We start from the raw sequence: 19,778 nt of genomic DNA, 5'->3' as shown, positions 1-19,778 counted from the left end.
CATTTATAAAATGGTAAAGAAGTGGAGTCCCTCTGTATGAGCATGTGTTTACAGCAGAAAGTCAACACAGAAGAGATTTCAGAATTGCAAATTCTTAATTGAAGGATATTATTGCTTATCAGTCCTGGATGTGGCATGGTGCAGGGCTTGTCTTATGAAGAGAGGTTGATTAAGCTTAGACTTTTCTCTCTGGAGAGGAGGAGAAAGAGAGGTGACCTGATCGAGGTATACAAGGTAATGAGAGGCATGGATAGAGTCAATAGCCAGAGATGTTTCCCCAGGGCAGTTTTGGGCAGCACGATGGCTCAGTGGTTAGCACTCATAGTGCCAGGGACCCAGGTTTGATTCCAGCCTTGGGCGGCTGTCTGTGTGGGTTTCCTCTGGGTGCTCCGGTTTCCTCCCACAGTCCAAAGATGTGCAGGTTAGGTGAATTGGTCATGCTAAATTGCTAGTTGGGCCGAAGGGCCTGTTTTCACATTGTAGGGAATCTAATCGATTGTGTAATAATTTGGTCATGCTACAATTCAGAAAGCTGATCAAAAAAAACACAGAACTGGCATAGATATAGGATTGGCTGACTGGCAGAGGGCAAGGAGTTGGGATAAAGGGGTCTTTTTCAGGATGGCAGAAAGTGACTAGTAGAGTTCCACAGGAAGCATTGTTGGGACCACAACTATTCACATTATACATGAACAATATCAATGAAGGAACTGAGGGCATTTTGCAGATGAAACAAAGATGGGCAGAGGCAGGTAGTGTTGAGGAAATGGAAAAGCTGCAGAAAGACTTGGACATGCTAGGAGATTCCTGATGAAGGGCTTATGCCCAAAACGTCGATTTTCCTGTTCCTTGGATGCTGCCTAACCTGCTGTGCTTTAACCAGCAACACATTTTCAGGCTAGGAGATTCACCACCCTCTGGCTGAAGAAATTCCTCCTCATCTCAGTTCTAAAGCATCGTCCCTTCACTGAGTCTGGGCCCTTGTATCCTACCATCGTCTACTCGTGTAAATGTTTCCTCCATGTTCACTCTATCCAGGTCTCTCCGTATTCTGTAAATTTCAATTAAATTCCCTGTCATCCTTCTCAATCATGTACAGACAGAGTCATTAACTGCTCCTCATTGACAAGCCCTTCAGCACAGGATCATTCTTGTAGATATTACCTGGACTCCATTCAATGCCAGCATACCCTTCCTGAGATATCAGGCCCAAATCTGCTCATAATATTCCAAATACAGTATGACCAGAGTCCTCGACAGCCTGAGCAGAACCTCTCTGCTCTTGTATTCTAATGCTCTTAAAATGATTGCTAACGTTACATTTGTCTTATAAGTGCCAACTGAACCTGCTTCTTAACCTCAAGAGAATCGTGAACCAGGACTCCTAAATCCCTTTGTGCTTCAGATTTCTGAGGCCTTTCCCCCATTTAAAAAATAGTCTCTTTGTTTCCTACCAAAGTGCAAAGTTGCTGCATTCAATGTTCCCTCTAAGCATTTTGGCTGTGCAGCTGTTTGAAGGGTCTTGGTGCATGTGGAACTCATTGCTGCAGAAGGTTGCAGGGGCCAAGTCACGGAGATAGATAGATTCCTGATCAGTGAGGTGATCGAGTGTGTGGGATGAAGACAGAACAATGTGGTTGAGAAACATATCAGTCATGAACAAATGGCAGAGCAGATTCTGAGCCAATGGCTTAATACTGCTCCTATTTCTTATGGCCTTCTTATGATTTTAAATGCAATCAGCGTTTACACACTTTTATTTGTGATTACACATTACAAGCACGCATCTCCTAACAAAACTTGGGTCTTTTCATAGGAATTCAAATGAATCAACACTTAATCCCCACCATCTGTATAGAATCGAATACAATTAATATAAAATTAACAATAATGAGAATGAGAAAGTAGTGAGGGAGAACTGTGTGTCGTCAGTATGAATGTGGGATGTCACTTTGAGTTTTGCCAGCAAATTTAAGCCACACACTTTGAAAGCCACACGCTGCCAGTGGCACCTACACAGAGTGGGACAGGCCAGAAAATCAAACTGGTGATTTTTCATCAAAATACTGCAAACTCAATTTTTCAAATGAGTTCAAATCACTTCCAGAAGTGAGTTGCACAGTTCTTGGATTCTGTATCATTAATCATTCTCATAAGTTGACCTCCATGATCCCGGATGCATCAGTTACTGGCCAATTTCTAATTAAATTATAGTGTGACTCAGGAATCGTGACAAGGAACCCAAGGACATTTACTCCTTTTTCTGGGAACTGATGGAAATAAGTCTCTACTGACAGCTGCTTTATTTAACTTTAAATATGCAAAAGAGCATTAAGCAAATCTGACTGTGGGAACAGCCACTTTCCCATGATTCTTGGTTATAATAAGTAAAATGCAAATTTCTAATTTCTCAAATGTAAGCTAATTTATCTTGCTATCTTAGTCAAAATACTGGGCTAAATTTTGCAAGGAATGGCAATCTCATGCATATTCCCATTCCGGCCCTTTGTGTTTATAAAAGATGGGAGCACTGTGTATCTGACAGCACCTTTCTCACAGGCCTTCTTCAGAAATGCAGAGCTGTACTTTTGATTCTAGGAGCTTTCGGGGGGGTTTGTTTGGGTTGGAAAATTTGAGAGGAGCATATCCCTAAGCTGAGGCAGAAACTAGGCTTTGGGGAGTGCTGTTCCCTCTCCACTGTGGGAAAAAAACCTGGTCATCAGGTGTGAGGCACTCTCTCTGTGATTGTATGTGGTGCAGGTCTGGAACATTCCCTGAACCTGCACTCTTTCAGGCACCCGAGCCATCTTCCAATTCATCTCGGGTCTAAATTGGACCATGTACAAAGCCCAAGATAAGGGGGAGAAGAACGTACAAAATGCTGCCCTCATCCTGAAGCCCATCTTTGTGTGGCTGCATCAAGCTGCACATACATCCTCAGTACACAAACACGGTGTATCACTACATACCGAGGTTCTACCTGTCCTTGGTGTTGCAAACGATGGAACTTCCCTCAGAGCCCAGGAATGCTCCAAGTGTTTGAACTGTTCTGTGTCACCTGTCCTTTAAAGAGAAATTTGCAAAGTAAAACACCTGTGACCACAAGTCCATCCGGACGTGGTCAGCATGCAACATCCCTGAGACTCTGCGGGAAAAAGGCAGGGTGGTTCGCTGTGCAGACTGTCAAAGTCATTTGACCGAATGCCTCATCACCAGAACTTCCAAACAAGTACAAGGACATCGCTTGGCTGGTGGTGAGAAGGGCTCGATCTGTGAGATCCTTCATGTCAGCTTGGTTGGACTGTGCCATCACATACCGCGTTCAAAATGGTTGTGGGGTGATAAAGACTGTCACACATGTCCTGCTGGAATGTCCCTTTGCAAAGTAAGTCTGATGAAAGATGCAACCTGTTATTGTTGAGGTCAGTCTAACCAACTCTGCGATGTGGGATTCTGTGCTCTGCAGTCTGTTCCCCGGGACACACACCGAGGCAAACATGAACTGTGCCTGGAGGATCAGCAACTCAATGACTTTTATAGAGGTTTATAAAATCATGAAGGCCAGGAATAGAATAAATAGACAACGCCGTTCCCTGGGGTCGGGGACACCAGAACTAGACGGTATAGATTTAGCACGAGAGGGGAAAGATGTAAAAGAGAACCAAGGGGCAACGTTTTCACACAGAGGGTGGTCTGTGTATAGAATGAACTGCCAGACGAAGTGGTGGAGGCTAGTACAATTGCAACGTTTAAAAGGCATCTGGATGGGTATATGAATAGGAAGGGTTTGGAGGGATATGGGCCGGGTGCTGGCAGGTGGGAATAGATTGGGTTGGGATATCTGGTCGGCGTGGACCAGTTGGACTGAAGGGTCTGTTTCCACGCTGTACATCTCTATGATGCTATAAAGATGCTCTTTGGTCTTCTCAAAACTTGTTGATCTTCCAGAACAAGGAGTGACCGTGACTGAGTGTTGCAGAGTGGCACATTCCAAAGCCCAGGACTACTTGCTGTGGGACACACTAACACTTGCTGTCAGGTTACAGTGGGGTGGGGCAAGATCACCGAAGTTATAAAGGGTCCATTCAGTTATCAGACGCTCCCATTCCTCAAATTATGTAAATATAGTCTTATACAATTAAGAAAATGCCTTGGGTTGGTTTGTTTGTTCGCCATATGTAAAGATTGTACAGATGTGAAGTGCTCTGTTGACTGTGTACGTGTATAAAATCTTTTATGAAGAAAGCATACTTTTGTAATAAAGAAATGTAAGTATTGTCAGTTTAATAGTGACTCAGGAGTTAGACTATGTGTTTACTGGTCTAACTTTTCCTAAGTAATTATTTTGCTTAATTTCATTGGAACTGTTGAAAGTCTCGAGATTTCCAGCAATAGGGGACTGCACAGCGGAATCTTCAAATTTCCTCGATAATTCCTTCAGACTCTACTTTGGTGGAATAATGGATGTCTGGGCATCAGAAAATATGGGCCTGAGCATTTGAGACTCTTTAAGTACCTGCATGTTCCTATTATTGCCTATTTGGAAAAGATTCACTCTCTGATGATTGGTGCTAGGTCCACTGCTTTTTGTCATTTATGTGAAAATAGAAGCATAGAAGTTTGCAGATGACACCCAGATTAGAGGTGTAGTGGACAGCAAAGAAAGTAACCTCAGAGTAAAATGGGATCTTGATCAGATGGGCTGGTGGACTGAGGAGTGGCAGATGGAGTTTAATTTAGATAAGTGTGAGGTGCTGCATTTTGGAAAAGCAAATCAGGGTAGGACGTATTCACTTAATGGTAAGGTCCTGGGTTGTGTTACCAAACAAAGAGACCTTGGAATGCAGGTCACAGTTCCTTGCAGGTAGACAGGATAGTGAACAATGCATTTGGTACACTTTCCTTTATTGGTCAGTGCACTGAGTATAGGAGTTGGGAGGTCATGTTGTAGCTGTACAGGACATTAGTTAGGCCACCTTTAGAACACTGTGTGCAATTCTGGTCTCCCTGCTACAGAAAAGATGTTGTGAAACTTGAAAGGGTTCAGAAAACATTTATAAAGATGTTGCCAGGCATGGACGGTTTGATCTATAGGGAGAGGCTGAATAGGCTGGGGCTATTTTCCCTGGTGTGTCAATGGCTGAGGGATGACCTCATAGAGGTTCATAAAATCATGAGGGGAATGGATGGGGTGAACAGCCTAGGTCTTTTACCCCTGATAGGGGAGCACAAAACAAGGAGGCATGAGTTTAAGGTGAGAGGGGAAAGATTAAAAAGGGACCTAAGGGGCAACATTTTAATGCAGTGAGTGGTGCGTGTATGAAAACAGCTGCCAGAGGAAGTGGTAGAGGCTGTTACAATTACAACATTTAAAAGGCATTTAAATGGATGGGTACATGAACAGGAAGGGCTTAGAGGGATATGGGCCAAATGCTGGCAAATGGAAATAGAAATGGAAATTTAGGATACCTTGTCAGCCTGGATGAGTTGGACCAAAGGGTCTGTTTCTGTGCTGTACATCTCTGTGACCCTATGACGCTATAAAGGAGACAGAGAAAAGTAGGAGCAAAATACTGCAGATGCTGGAATCTGTACTGAAAATGAAAAATGCTGAAGATCACAGTGGGTCAGTTAGCATCCATAGAAACACAGCAAGCTAACGTTGAGCCTCGATGACTCATCATCAGAAAAATAGTTTTAAGAGCATAAGACAATAAGACTTAGGAGCAGAAATTAGGCCATTCAGTCCATTGAGTCTGCTCCACCATTCAATCATGGCTGGTAAATTTCTCCACCCCATTCTCCCTGTAACCCTTGATCCCCTTGATACTCAAGAAGCTATCTCAGTGGCAGTGAATTCCATAGATTCACCACTCTCCTTATATCCGTTCTAAAAGGTCTTCCCTTTATTCTAAGGCTGTGTCCTTGGGTCCTAGTCTCTCCTACCAATTGAAATATCTTCCCAACAGTCACACTGAGCAGGCCATTTAGTATTCTGTAAGGTTCAATTAGATTACCCCTCATTCTTCTAAAGTCCATTGAGTACAGATCCAGAATCCTCAAACTTTCCTCATACGTTAAGTTTTTCATTCCTGGGGCCATTCTTGTGAACCTCCTCTGAAGACCCTCCACAGCCAGTCCATCCTTCCTGAGGTATGGACCCAAAGCAATATTTCAAATACTTCTCTGAGCTAACTTTGTCTTGAGAGAATCGTGGTGGCAAATCAGGTGAATTCCCTGGTGAGCAAAACGATTTTGAATATCTACCTTAGCTAAGCCACTGGTTTGGTAATGAAAGGAACGATTCTATTTCTCCAGTGTCAGAAACCCCCATCTTCAACAATGATGGCTAAATCTGGCCATACATATCTGCTTTTGGCAAGATAGAGCCACTATCTGAGCAAAAGTTTATTTCAAAAGTTTATTTCAAAATATTTGACTTTTCTCTTCAGACTGGCACTTCAAATCACTGCTATTGTAAGATGATTAAGTTTACATACCCAATTTTGAGGAATAATGTTCTGTGTATTGTTGGGGATGAACGTTTTACAAGTTGTATCTACGCAAATGTATTGTCAGCTAAAAGGTTCAACTCAAGCAAAACAGGTCTGGCTAGAATTTGGATAGCACATAATTATTTGGTGTTGGACTGGGGTATATAAAATTAAAAATATTTTTGGACATATGAGTTGTGATCATACAAACGAGGCAACAAACAAAATACAGATTCTTGCTACTTCCATCTGAATGTGAGTTAACCGGTATGTCTCCGGGAATGCTATCTGCTCCTCAGTGCTGTTGCCAAACTTTATACCCAATACAAAGCCTTAGCAGCAATGTTTGATCTAACAAGCCTGCTGCTCTTTAAATGCAGATTGTACCTTAATGTTAACTGCATAAAAATGATTGCTGAAATTTAAACATTTGCAAAATGAGCACCAGGGCCAACAGTGGGTTTTCTCACACAGCAGATGGAGGGGTCAATTTTGATGATGCCAAGCTGGTGGTTAGTAATTAATTAGTAATGTTGGTGGGCGATAGAAGATATGCCAAGCTATCACATGGGATACAATATCCTCAATAATCACTCTTAGTAAACAGTAGCAGTAGGAACACAGGTCAGTAAACTCTGGAAATCTGAAAATGAAGAACTGCCAAAAGAATAATAACAGATCTAATGGCCTCCTGTGGTCAGTAAGTGATACAAAGCTAGATACAGTGGAGATACAAACAAACTTAGGCTAATAGAATATTGCCATGTATATCAAGAGAATAGCATTCAAGGAATTTGAAGTCATGCCTCAACTGCACAAGGCCAAGTTAAAGCATAACATGCAAAATGGTTAAGAGGAAGATAAATATGCAAATACTCTTCGGACAAAAACCACATACTCTGAAAAATATTCACCAGATTGTTCAAATGCTGGTCTGCAACCAAAGACACTTTTTTAAAAAATTGAACCATCGTTGCATATTTTTAGAATTGATTTTTCTCCAAAAAATGATAGCAGTACAAGATGCAATTGCAAGCAATAAACAACAGTAAACAAATCCCCGATCACCCTCCCCACGGCATACACCTCCCCCAAAAATATAAAGAAATGAAATGCAACCATAATAAATATAAACATATACAAAGCACAAAACCATAATAAATTAGACCAGAAGTAAAATAACTGCATAATGAAAGAAAAAGAAAAGAAAAAAAAATGCCACAATCTTAGATACTTCAGTCTGGAATAGTTAAAAATACAACAGCCTTAGCATATGAAAGAAAAGGGTTCCAGATTTTTGTAAGTCTGGTAGAGGAGCCAGATAAGGATAATCTAATCTTTTTCTAATTTAAGAAAGTATAACGCATCTCTATCCCAGTGTGTATGAGTAAGTCGAATTAGGGATTTCCATTTTGACAGTATCCATCTTCTGGCCAATATGGTAGTGAATGATATCATGTCTTTTTTAGAGGAAGGAAGATTAGGTAAAGAGGGTGACAGCCCAAACAAAGCGGTAATAGCATTAGGAGTAAGATTTTTGCCAGATACTTTAGATAAGGTGTCAAAAATATCAGTCCAATATCTACTTAGAGAAGGGCAAAGCTAGAACATGAGCATATAATTTGCTGGAGTTTGTTGCCACCGATCACAGGATGGAGACACCTCCTCAAATATGTTTACAAGTTGAGCTTTGGTATAGTGGGCGCGGTGTAGAATCTTGCATCGACTAAATCAATGTTTTGCACTGATAGGAGATCTGTGTGCCCTTTGTAAAGTCTCATCCCACACATCACCCAGAATTACCTCTTCCAGATCTGCCTCCCAGATAGATTTAATAGAATTGAGACAATCTGAGCATATTTTATGAATGTTTGAATAAATAGCTGAAATAGCCCCTTTAATGAAGAAAGCAGTTTTAGAAAGATATCAAAATCAGAATAATTAGGAAGGATGGGAAAAACCTGAAATAAACTATGGACAAAGCTATGAACTTAGAGGTAACTAAAGAAGCGGCTTTTAGGATGTGAAAACTAATTGTTGAAAAGATGCAAAAACGCTATCAACACATGAATCTTTCACAGTTTTTATCCCTAATTTAGCCAACCAGAAAAGGCACTGTCCACTAAAGATGGGGAACAAATATGATTTGCTGCCAAAAAATGACTGAAAGCCAAAGAGGTGCCTAAATTGAAACCAAATTTTAAGACAGGATAAAACAATTACACTGTTCATGCAAATAGATAAAAATCACAAAACACCTGTTATAGTCCAACAGATTTAATTGGAAGCACACTAGCTTTCGGAGCGACGCTCCTTCATCAGGTGATTGTGGAGGGCTCGATCGTAACACAGAATTTATAGCAAAAATTTACAGTGAGATGTAACTGAAATTATACATTGAAAAATTGATTGTCTGTTAAGCCTTTCATCTGTTAGAATACAGTGATAGTTTCACTTCTTTCATGTGTAAATCACAAAACCTTTTTTTAAAGTTGCATTTTTTAAAGTTGTTAACAATGGTGATAGCTAGACAATATGTTGAAGGTGTTAGCCCCCTGTGTTCTCTGTCTATGATCTGATGTTTAGATTGATTCTAACCTAAAAAGTTAGATAACAGAGTTTTACATAAATTCATGCAGTTTTTGAGCTCAGAGTTCTACATGAATGTATGCAGTTTTTGAGCAAAGTGCAATGTAACTCTGCAAATACAAATTCACCCCACAAAATATATGTGTGCATGTGGGTCTTTGTCTGTGTGTGTGTCTGTCTGTCTGTCTGGGGTGGGGTTGTGTGTGTGTGTGTGTGTGTAGTGAGTGCAGAGTGTCTTAAGTCTGTGAGGGGGTGCATGTGTGAGTGTGGGAGTGTGTGTGTCTATAAGGGTGTGTGTGGGTGTGTGTGTGCGCATCTGTGTGTACCTGTGTCCGTGTGTATGTGAGAGTGTGTGTGTAGGAATATCTGTGTGTGTGTGTGTAGTGCAATGGTGATCACCTGTAATGTGACATGAACCGAAGGTCCGGTTGAGGCCCTCCCTATGGGTTCTGAACTTAGCTATCAGCCTCTGCTCGGCCAGTTTCCTCTGATGCCTGTCCCGAAGTCCACCTTGGAGGATGATCACCTGAAGGTCCGAGGCCTAATGTCCTGGACCACTGAAGTGTTCCCCAACTGGGAGGGAACCTTCCTGTCTGTTGATTGTTGTGCCGTGTCCATTCATCCGTTTTCGTAGCCTTGCTCGGTTTCCCCAATGTTTAGATTAGATCACTTTTTAAGTTAGAATTAATCTAAACGACAGGTCATAGACAGAGAACACAGGGGGCTAACACCTTCAACATATTGTCTAGCTATCACCATTGTTAACAGCTAACCCGATAATGCAACTTTAAAAAAAGGCTTTGTGATTTACACATGAAAGAAGTGAAACTATCACTGTATTCTAACAGATGAAAGGCTTAACAGACAATCAATTTTTCAACGTATAATTTCAGTTACATCACACTGTAAATTTTTGCTATAAATTCTGTGTTACGATCGAGCCCTCCACTATCACCTGATGAAGGAGCATCGCTCCGAAAGCTAGTGTGCTTCCAATTAAACCTGTTGGACTATAACCTGGTGTTGTGTGATTTTTAACTTTGTACATCCCAGTCCAACACCGGCATCTACAAATCATGTAAACAGAGGTTGAAAAAAGGATAGGTGATTGAAATAAAGCCTTTAATGTTACTGGATGGGTGGAATTTGCCCCAACAGTCAGCTAAATTGGAAGAGCATCAAGGTTTGAGTAGATTACTTACAGTGTGGAAACTGGCCCTTCGGCCCAACAAGTCCACACTGACCCTCCGAAGAGCAACCCACCCAGACCCATTCCCCTACATTCTCATATTGGAGCCAATAGTTCAAATTTCTAATGTTTGCTGCCCAATAATAAAACAAAATATTTGGCATTGCCATTCCACCTAGTATCTTGGACCTCTGTAACAACTCTTTTCATAACCGAGGAGATTTTCTTCTTCCAAATAAATTCAAGAATGAGACTATCTACCTAACAGAAAGAAGGAGAAAAATTGGAATGCGTTGAAATAAATAAGAAAATCTTGGAAAGAAATATTCTAGCAGCAACAGACAAATTAAGGAGAGACCATTGTTCAAAGTCTCCTTTAATTTGTACCAGTAATGGTTCAAAATCTTTCATGTACAAATTACCTAGTGTATCTGCCACGTGTACACCATGATAAACAAAACGAGAGGTGGCAATTTTAAATGCTAAATTATCTAGTGGGTATTCTCTGGTAGGCTTATTGATAGCAAATATCTCATTTTTGCCAAAGTTGAATTTATACCCAGAAATCTTACTGAAAGATTCTAAATCTGAAAGTGCGGTGGGAATGGAGAGAGATAAGTTTGAGACAAATAGCAAAAGGTCATCTGCAGAGAGGGCAACCTTCAACTCCACACCATTTCTAATAATGCCAGAGAAATCAGGATGAGTGTGCAGAGCAATAAACAGAGGTTCAATTACAATGGCAAACAGCAGTGCACTTAAAGGACAACCTTGTCTAGTGAAATGATAAAGGTGGAAATAATCAGAATTCATATTACTGGTCCTAACAGAGGCCTGCGGTGATTCACAGAGTAGTTTGATCCAAGAAATAAATTTTTCCCCAAAGCCAAATTTATCCATAGTAAAAAAAAATCCATTCCACTCTATCAAACGCTTTTTCAGCATCTAAAGATATCAAAGCCTCAGAAAAGTGGAAACACCAGGTTAACTTTTTCGCTTTGTACACCCAGCCCAACATCGGCATCTCCAAATCAGGAAAGTGGATGGGGGATAATTGTAACAACGTTAAATACCCGCCTAAGATTAAAAAAGGAGTGCGCATTGTAAATAAACCCAGTTTGATCCAAGGATATGAGAGATGGAAGGATGGTTTCCAAATGTCAGGCCAATAGTTTTGACCATAATTTAAAGTCAACATTTAGCAGACTTATATGATGATATGAATCACATAGTAAGGGATCTTTGCTTTCTTTAAAAACAAAGAACTTGATGCCTGAGTTAAAGTTTGAGGAAGAGAGCCAGAATTAAACACTTCAGCAAACACATCTACCAAAAGTGGAGCCAGCACTTTTCAAAACGTTTTACAAAATTCGGCTGGAAAACCATTGGCCCCAGGACTTTTTACCATTTTGTAGTGATCTAGCCGCAGCCTCAAGTTCTATTAAAGCAGAATGGTGTGTTGTTTCCCTGGTGCTAAGATCAAGGATGTCTCAGAGAGGGTGTAGAATGTTCTCACAGGGGAGAGGGGCCAGCAGGAGGTCATTGTTCACATTGGAACCAATGACATTGGAAGGGAAAAGGTTGAAATTCTGAAGGGTGAGTACAGAGAGTTAGGCAGAAATTTAAAAAGGACGTCCTCAAAGGAAGTAATATCTGGATTACTCCCAGTGCTATGAGCTAGTGAGGGCAGGAATAGGAGGATAGAGCAGATGAATGCATGGCTGAGGAGCTGGTGTATGGGAGAAGGATTCGCATTTTTGGATCAATGGAATCTCTTTTGGGGTAGAAGTGACCTGTACAAGAAGGATGGATTGCACCTAAATTGGAAGGGGACTAATATACTGGCAGAGAAATTTGCTAGAACTGCTTGGGAGGATTTAAACTAGTAAGGTAGGGGGTGGGACCCACGGAGATAGTGAGGAAAGAGATCGATCTGTGACTGGTACAGCTGATAACAGAAGTGATTCAAACAATCAGGGCAGGCAAGTACAAGGTAAGACTAATAAATTAAACTGCATTTTTTTCAATGTAAGAGGCCTAACAGGGAAGGCAGATGACCTCAGGGCATGGCTAGGAACATGGGACTGGGATATCATAACAATTCTGGAAACATGGCTCAGGGATGGGCTGGACTGGCAGCTTAATGTTCCAGGATACAAATGCTACAAGAAGCATAGAAAGGGAGGCAAGAGAGGAGGGGAAGTGGCATTTTTAATAAGGGACAGCATTACAGCTGTGCTGAGGGAGGGTATTCCCAGAAATACATCCAGGCAAGTTATTTGGGTGGAAATGAGAAATAAGAAAGGGATGATCATCTTATTGGGATTGTATTATAGACCCCCCCAATAGTCAGAGGGAAATTGAGAAACAAACTTGTAAGGAGATCTCAGCTATCTGTAAGAATAATAGGGTAGGGGATTTTAACTTTCCAAACATCGACAGGGACTGCCATAGTGTTAAAGGTTTAGATGGAGAGGAATTTCAAGTGCGTACAGGACAATTTTCTGATTCAGTATGTGGATGTACCTACTAGAGAAGGTGCAAAACCTGACCTACTCTTGGGAAATAAGGCAGGGCAGGTGACTGAGGTGTCAGTCGGGGAGCACTTTGGGGCCAGCGACCATAATTCTATTCATTTTAAAATAGTGATGGGAAAGAATAGACCAGATCAAAAATTTGAAGTTCTAAATTGGAGAAAGACCAATTTTGACGGTATTAGGTGAGAACTTTCGAAAGCTGATATTCACAGGTAAAGGGATGGCTGGAAAATGGGAAGCCCTCAGAAATGAGATAACAAGAATCCAGAGCAAGTATATTGATGTCAGGGTGAAAGGGAAGGCTGGTAGGTATAGGGAATGCTGGATGACTAAAGAAATTGAGGGTTTGGTTACGAAAAAGAAGGAAGCATATGTCAGGTATAGGCAGGATAGATCGAGTGAATCCTTAGAAGAGTATAAAGAAAGTCGGAGTATACTTAAGAGGAAAATCAGGAAGGCAAAACGGGGACATGAGATAGCTTTGGCAAATAGAATTAAGGAGAATCCAAAGGGTTTTTACAAATATGTTAAAGACAAAAGGGTAACAAGGGAGAGCAGAATGCCCCTTAAAGATCAGCAAGGCAGCCGATATGTGAAACTATGGAAGGTGGGGGGGGGGATACTAAATGAATAGTTTGCATCAGTATTTACTGTGGAAAAGGATATGGAAGATATAGACTGTAGGGAAATAGATGGTGATATCTTGCGAAATGTCAAGATTACAGAGGAGGAAGTGCTGGATGTCTTGAAATGGTTAAAAGTGGATAAATCCCCAGGACCTGATCAGGTGTACCCGAGAACTCTGTGGGAAGCTAGAGAAGTGGTTGTTGGGGGGCCTCTTGCTGAGATATTTGTATCATTGATAGTCACAGGTGAGGTGCCGGGAGACTGGAGGATGGCAAACGTGGTGCCACTGTTTAAGAAGGGTGATAAGGACAAGCCAGGGAACTATAGACCAGTGAGCCTGACCTCGGTGGTGGGCAAGTTGTTAGAGGGAATCCTGAGGGACAGGATGTATATGTATTTGGAAAGGCAAGGACTGATTCGGGATAGTCAACATGGCTTTGTGAGTGGGAAATCATATCTCACAAACTTGATTGAGTGTTTTGAAGAAGTAACAAAGAAGATTGATGAGGGCAGAGCAGTAGATGTGATCTATTTGGACTTCAGTAAGGCGTTTGACAAGGTTCCTCATGGGAGACTGATTAGCAAGGTTAGATCTCATGGAATACAGGGAGAACCAGCCATTTGGATACAGAACTGGCTCAAAGGTGGTGGTGGAGGGTTGTTTTTCAGACTGGAGGCTTGTGACCAATGGAGTGCCACAAGGAACGGTGCTGGGTCTCTACTTTTTGTCTTTTATATAAATGATTTGGATGGGAGCATAAGAGGTACAGTTAGTAAGTTTGCAGATTATACCAAAATTGGAGCTGTAGTAGACAGCGAAGACAGTTACCTCAGATGACAACAGGTTCTTGATCAGATGGGTCAATGGGCTGAGAAGTGGCAGATGGAGTCTAATTCAGATAAATGTGAGGTGCTGCATTTTGGGAAAGCAAATCTTAGCAGGACTTATACACTTAATGGTAAGGTCCTAGAGAGTGTTGCTGAACAAAGAGACCTTGGAGTGCAGGTTCATAGCTCCTTGAAAGTTGAGTCGCAGGTAGATAGGAAAGTAAAGAAGGCGTTTGGTATGCTTTCCTTTATTGGTCAGAGTATTGAGTACAGGAGTTGGGAAGTCATGTTGCAGCTGTACAGGACATTGGTTAGGCCACTGTTGGATAGAGTAAATAGACAAAATCTTTTCCCTGGGGTCGGGGAGTCCAGAACTAGAGGGTGTAGGTTTAGGGTGAGAGGGGAAAGATATAAAAGAGACCTAAGGGGCAACTTTTTCACGCAGAGGGTGGTAAATGTATGGAATAAGCTGCCAGAGGATGTGGTGGAGGCTGGTACAATTGCAACATTTAAGAGGCATTTGGATGGGTATATGAATAGGAAGGGTTTGGAGGGATATGGGCTGGGTACTGGCAGGTGGGACTAGATTGGGTTGGGATATCTGGTCGGCATGGATGGGTTGGACCAAAGTTGTTTCTATGCTATACATCTCTATGACTCTATTGCTGTGATTGGTTATTCCAACTTCTTTACCACATTTTGATCAATATGTAGGAACAGTAATTTTACCAAAAAAGTTCTCAAAATCTACAGTAGCAGAAGAACATTCAGATGAATAAAGTGAAATATAAAATTTCTTAAAAGTCTTGTTGATTTCTAATGGATCTGAAGTGACACTTCAATTAGCCTTAATTTGGGGGATTAATTGAGATGAGGACATTTGGCACAATTGATGGGCCAACAATTTACTAGTTCTATCTCCTTGTTCATAAAATTTAGACCTAGGGTGAAGTAAAAGCTCAGTGGTATATTGTGACATTACAATAACATACTCGGCCTGTAGGAATATGAGTTCTTTATGTACTTCTGAAGACTTAGAGATTGCATAAAGAGAGTCTAATTGAGACAGACGTTGAGCTAACCATGCCAATTTTTCTCTCCTAAATCTATTCTTATGTGCTGCATAAGAAATTATTTCACCCCTGATGAATGCCTTCAGGGTTTCCAACAGCAAGGAAGCTGTAACATCTGGGGTTTTGTCAATTTTCTTTTTAAAAATCTATCCGCTGAGAAACAAAATTAACAAAATCTTACTCTACGAATAAGCGTGCATTGTGATGCCAAGGTGGGTGTGTATTAAGAAACTTCTGAAAGCGAGCACTCATAAAGACATATGCATGGTCTGATAAAGCAATTGAATCATATTTACAACCAGAAATGGATGCAAGCAATCTGTCTTCCACCAAAAAGAAATCAATACGTGTTAAAGTATGGTGGACTTGCAAAAACAAAAATTCCTTTTTAGAGGAATGAAAGAATGCCAGGGATCAACACATCAAACTCCTCCACAAAAGTCTTGATTATTTTAGCAGATTTGGACTAGGCACTTGGAACAGAGGAAGTACAGTCTAAGCGAGGATTCAACCAACAGTTAATACCTCCTCCCAAGATTAACTGGTGTGAAGATAAATCCAGTAACATTGAAAGGAACCGTCTGAAAAAAGCCCAGTTGGAAGCGTAACCATTCGCCATGATTACATCAATGTCAAAAATCTGTCCTATAAATAACTATCATAAATCTGCCCGTAGAGACAGAGGTAGTTTTAGCATGGACAAGAGGAATAGATTTATAGAAAAGAAGAGCAACTCCTCTAGCTCTGCTCGAGAAGGAGGAAACATACACTTGTCCAATCCAATCTCGTTTCAATTAGGACTATCTGTATTTTTCAAGTGGGTTGCTTGAAAGTAAATTATACGGGCATTAAGATGGCGTAAGTAATGTAAAATCTTACTGCATTTAATTGGGTTGTTCAGGCCTTTGCAAATCAACTGGCAAATTTAATGTTCCCACCTCCCGAAGGTGGTGAAGCATTAACCTGAGTTATATGTAATAATCACTCGTAAAGTTCCAAATGTGCAATAATAGATAAATAAATGTAAACCTTGTAAAAGTGATATATGTGCCACCCCCTGTCCCGATCCCCATCAGAACAAAACAAACTCATCACCCCACCTACCCCCTCCCCCCCTCCACCCCTCCTCCACCCCCCTCCCTCCCCCCTCCCTCCCCCCTCCCCCGTCCCCCTCCCTCCCTCCCCCCTCCCTCCCCCTTCCCTCCCCCCATCCCCCCCTCCTCCCTCTCCCTCCCCCTCCCCCCTCCCTCCTCCCTCCCTCCCCCTTCCCTCTCCCCCTCCCCCCCTCCCTCTCCCCCCCCCCCCCTCCCTCTCCCCCTCCCCCCTCCCTCTCCCCCCCCTCCCCCCCTCCCTCTCCCCCTCCCTCTCCCCCTCCCCCCCCCCTCCCCCCCCTCCCCCCTCCCTCTCCCCCCTCCCCCTCTCCCTCTCCCCCTCCCTCTCCCCCTCCCCCCCTCCCCCTCTCCCTCTCCCCCTCCCTCCCCCCCTCCCCCCTCCCCCTCCCCCTCCCTCCCTCCCCCCTCCCTCCCCTTCCCTCCCCCCTCCCTCCCCTTCCCTCCCCCCTCCCTCACCCCTCCCCCCCCTCCCCCCGTCCCCCCCTCCCCCGTCCCTCCCCCCTCCCCCTGTCCCTCCCCCGTCCCTCCCCCCGTCCCTCCCCCATCCCTCCCCCCTCCCCCCCGTCCCTCCCCCGTCCCTCTCCCCTCCCCCCCTGTCCCTCCCCCGTCCCTCTCCCCTCCCCCCCTGTCCCTCCCCGTCCCTCCCCCCTCCCTCCCCCCCTCCCTCCCCCCCCTCCCCCCCCCCCCCCCTCCCCCTTCCCCCCCCTCCCCCCCCACAGTCTGGGTGAAATATGGAAAAATGTATACTCTGTTTCCGTTAAATACAAAGGGAGAAGCATCTCCAGCACAGTGTATCTCACTTGAAACTGGTTCACCCTGATGACCATCGGGCGAGATAACTCACCTTCTTTCAGTTTAGCGCACAGAGTGCAATGGGCCCTGTCCAACACAGGTTTGGCCTCAAGTCTGAGCAAGTCCTGTAAAAGTTAGGCCATAACTTCCGTGGGGCAAGGACCCTCTAATCCCTCAGGTAAATCCACAAGTCGAATATTATTTTACCTGGAGCAGGCCTCCAAGTCCTCACATTTCTTAGTCAGTTACTCTACCATAGCAGATAACACACTAACATTAACTTGGAGTCTAGCTAGCCCGTTATCATACTTATTAGCCAAACGTTCAGGTGTAAAATAGCCCTGCGTTGCAAAGAAATGTTTTCCTCCAATCGCTTCAGAGCAGTTGTTACCTCCTTTTTAACCATCTCTGAAATTACAGATTCAAACTTGATAATGATTTTGGCCCACATATTGTCCATCATGTCCTTAATCCTACCTAGCATGGCTTCATTAGTGTCCAGCTTCTCCGGAGATTAGGGATCAGGTGAATGGTGCAGCCAAGCACAACAGGACTTGCCTGACTCAATTTTTATTGCAGAAATTGCCATTTGAAAGGATACAGGCAAAAATGGGCCGTGTTTAGAAAAAATAGTCAAACCGAGGGTAGAGGGCAGGTAACCACCAAATTTAAGAAACCAAAATATACAAATTTAAGATATCTGGAGACGCTACCCCAACCAATGTCCTACATTTTCCATGATGCCCTGCACTCGCCCGCCATTTTGCTGGACCTGAAGTCACTTTCTGCATAAGGTATTGGTACTGGGGTTCCCGCTGGATGAGTTCTGGCTGGTTGCAATCTACTTTTCTGGAGACAGTAGTGAAGATTCAGACTTCTCCTTTAAGAACTCTCCCCATGCAGTGATAAATTCTGCCAGTGTATTTTAAATGCTCAAACTTTGATGATAAGTTTCAGAATAAAAGAGATAGAATAAAGGCTTGTTTGCTTCGAGCAGTTTCTATCTAACTGGAGGTGTTCAAAATCAGTACTTTTCACACCTTCAAAGTGGGTAATATGACTTCTCCCTGAAAGTATTGTAGGCTCAGTGACTGCATTATTTTCAAAAAATAATTAAAATTAACAATTGATGTTCTATGAAGCATATATTGAAACAAAAGTCTGCTGAACAGCCATGACAAGCCACGGGTAGGCTAATTCAGTAGACAGCGGGACTTTCAACCTTCAGTGGGAAGAATTCCCATCCTCAGAGCTATCAGTTCATTATTCCTGATAGTGCAAGAGCTCAGTGATGTGCCCTGCCAGAAGTGCAGGAACTGCCTGAAGGGACTATGACTGGGGACTTAGGGTGGGGAGGAGGTTACTTCATGCAATTGTCAATGTAAGGAAGGTGGTTGGTGGTATCTTGTTGGGGGGTACCTCATTGCATGTGAGGCATTCCTGAATGATTCAATGATGTGTCCCGTTCCTTCCATTCAGTCCTCATGTAGGCTATTAAAAATGGATTTTTAACTCCCACTCCTACCTCAATGTCTACACTATCTAAATCACAACTTTGATTTAGACAGATGATAATTCTGGATAATAGGCTTACCCACATGCCTAAATGACCATGAATTATTGACAAAGTTTCATGTCAGCTTGTGAGTGGGTTGGAGGTCCTGGGCTAGCCATCTGACCTATTCTACGTGCTCCCTCCACCCTGTTGGAAAGACACCCAGTGAACGCATGTAAAATCCAGCCCCTAATTTTGGCAGAAGATTGGTGGTGAAAATATGAAACAGTATAAGAAGCCACTGCCAACAGAGACATTTTTGGAGAAATCACAGTCTCTACATAGACAAATATCCAGCATTCAGCTTTGTAAATCATGCAGTTGTGCAAAGAGAAAGCACAAAGATTAAAATATGCACAATAATCTTCCACAATTTCTCTATGCAAGATTATCAAAAGTTCTTGTGTCTGGCTAGTCTGGTGAGCTTGATGTCAACATTAATGTATTTCTGCATTGCTGACCAGCTCAGCTGCTCACTTTGAACATATTTGTTTTAAAGTCCGCATTTTTAGCAGAAGTCAATGTTAGCTGCCATTCTCCATGCCAAGTAAACGGTTTGTAAATAAGTTGAACTGGTGCACAGTAGTTTAATAGTTGAATTGCTGCCATGTGGATTAACCAGTTTACATGTGATTCATGACACAATGTTGGAAGCAAATGTCCTTTGCATACGTACCAGGTGACAGTTTTGTGGACAATGTTTCAGGGATACCATAGATTGGATACAGCCATCGGATTGCAGAAATGCCTCCTCCTTGTGACCTACAAAAACTAAACAGAAAATAATTATAGTTTTGTTCATATAAAACTTAGTGAGCAACAAGAAATTTAAGATTTCGATCCTTAGACTCTTCAATCTCACTGTTTAAATTACAAGCACAACTAAGTTGGGAAGTGAGGAAGGAGGGAGAGATAATTTTCATATTCACAGCTTGGACAGTAATCCTGTGAAGTAGACTGCTCATCTGATGAATGACCTGCT

General features: G+C 42.5%; 1 protein-coding gene across 1 annotated transcript in view; it reads right to left on the bottom strand.

Moving 5' to 3' along the window:
* Positions 1–19,778, bottom strand: part of LOC132820918 (cilia- and flagella-associated protein 47-like) — a 491,537-nt gene that overhangs the window by 58,655 nt on the left and 413,104 nt on the right. Inside the window, 1 exon segment of the mRNA XM_060833275.1 lies at positions 19,473–19,567. Coding sequence (XP_060689258.1) covers positions 19,473–19,567 — 95 coding nt within the window.

The sequence above is a fragment of the Hemiscyllium ocellatum genome, chromosome 12 (assembly GCF_020745735.1).
Source record: "Hemiscyllium ocellatum isolate sHemOce1 chromosome 12, sHemOce1.pat.X.cur, whole genome shotgun sequence".
NCBI classification, from domain to species: Eukaryota; Metazoa; Chordata; class Chondrichthyes; order Orectolobiformes; family Hemiscylliidae; genus Hemiscyllium; species Hemiscyllium ocellatum.
This window is presented reverse-complemented; position numbering and strand designations above follow the sequence as displayed.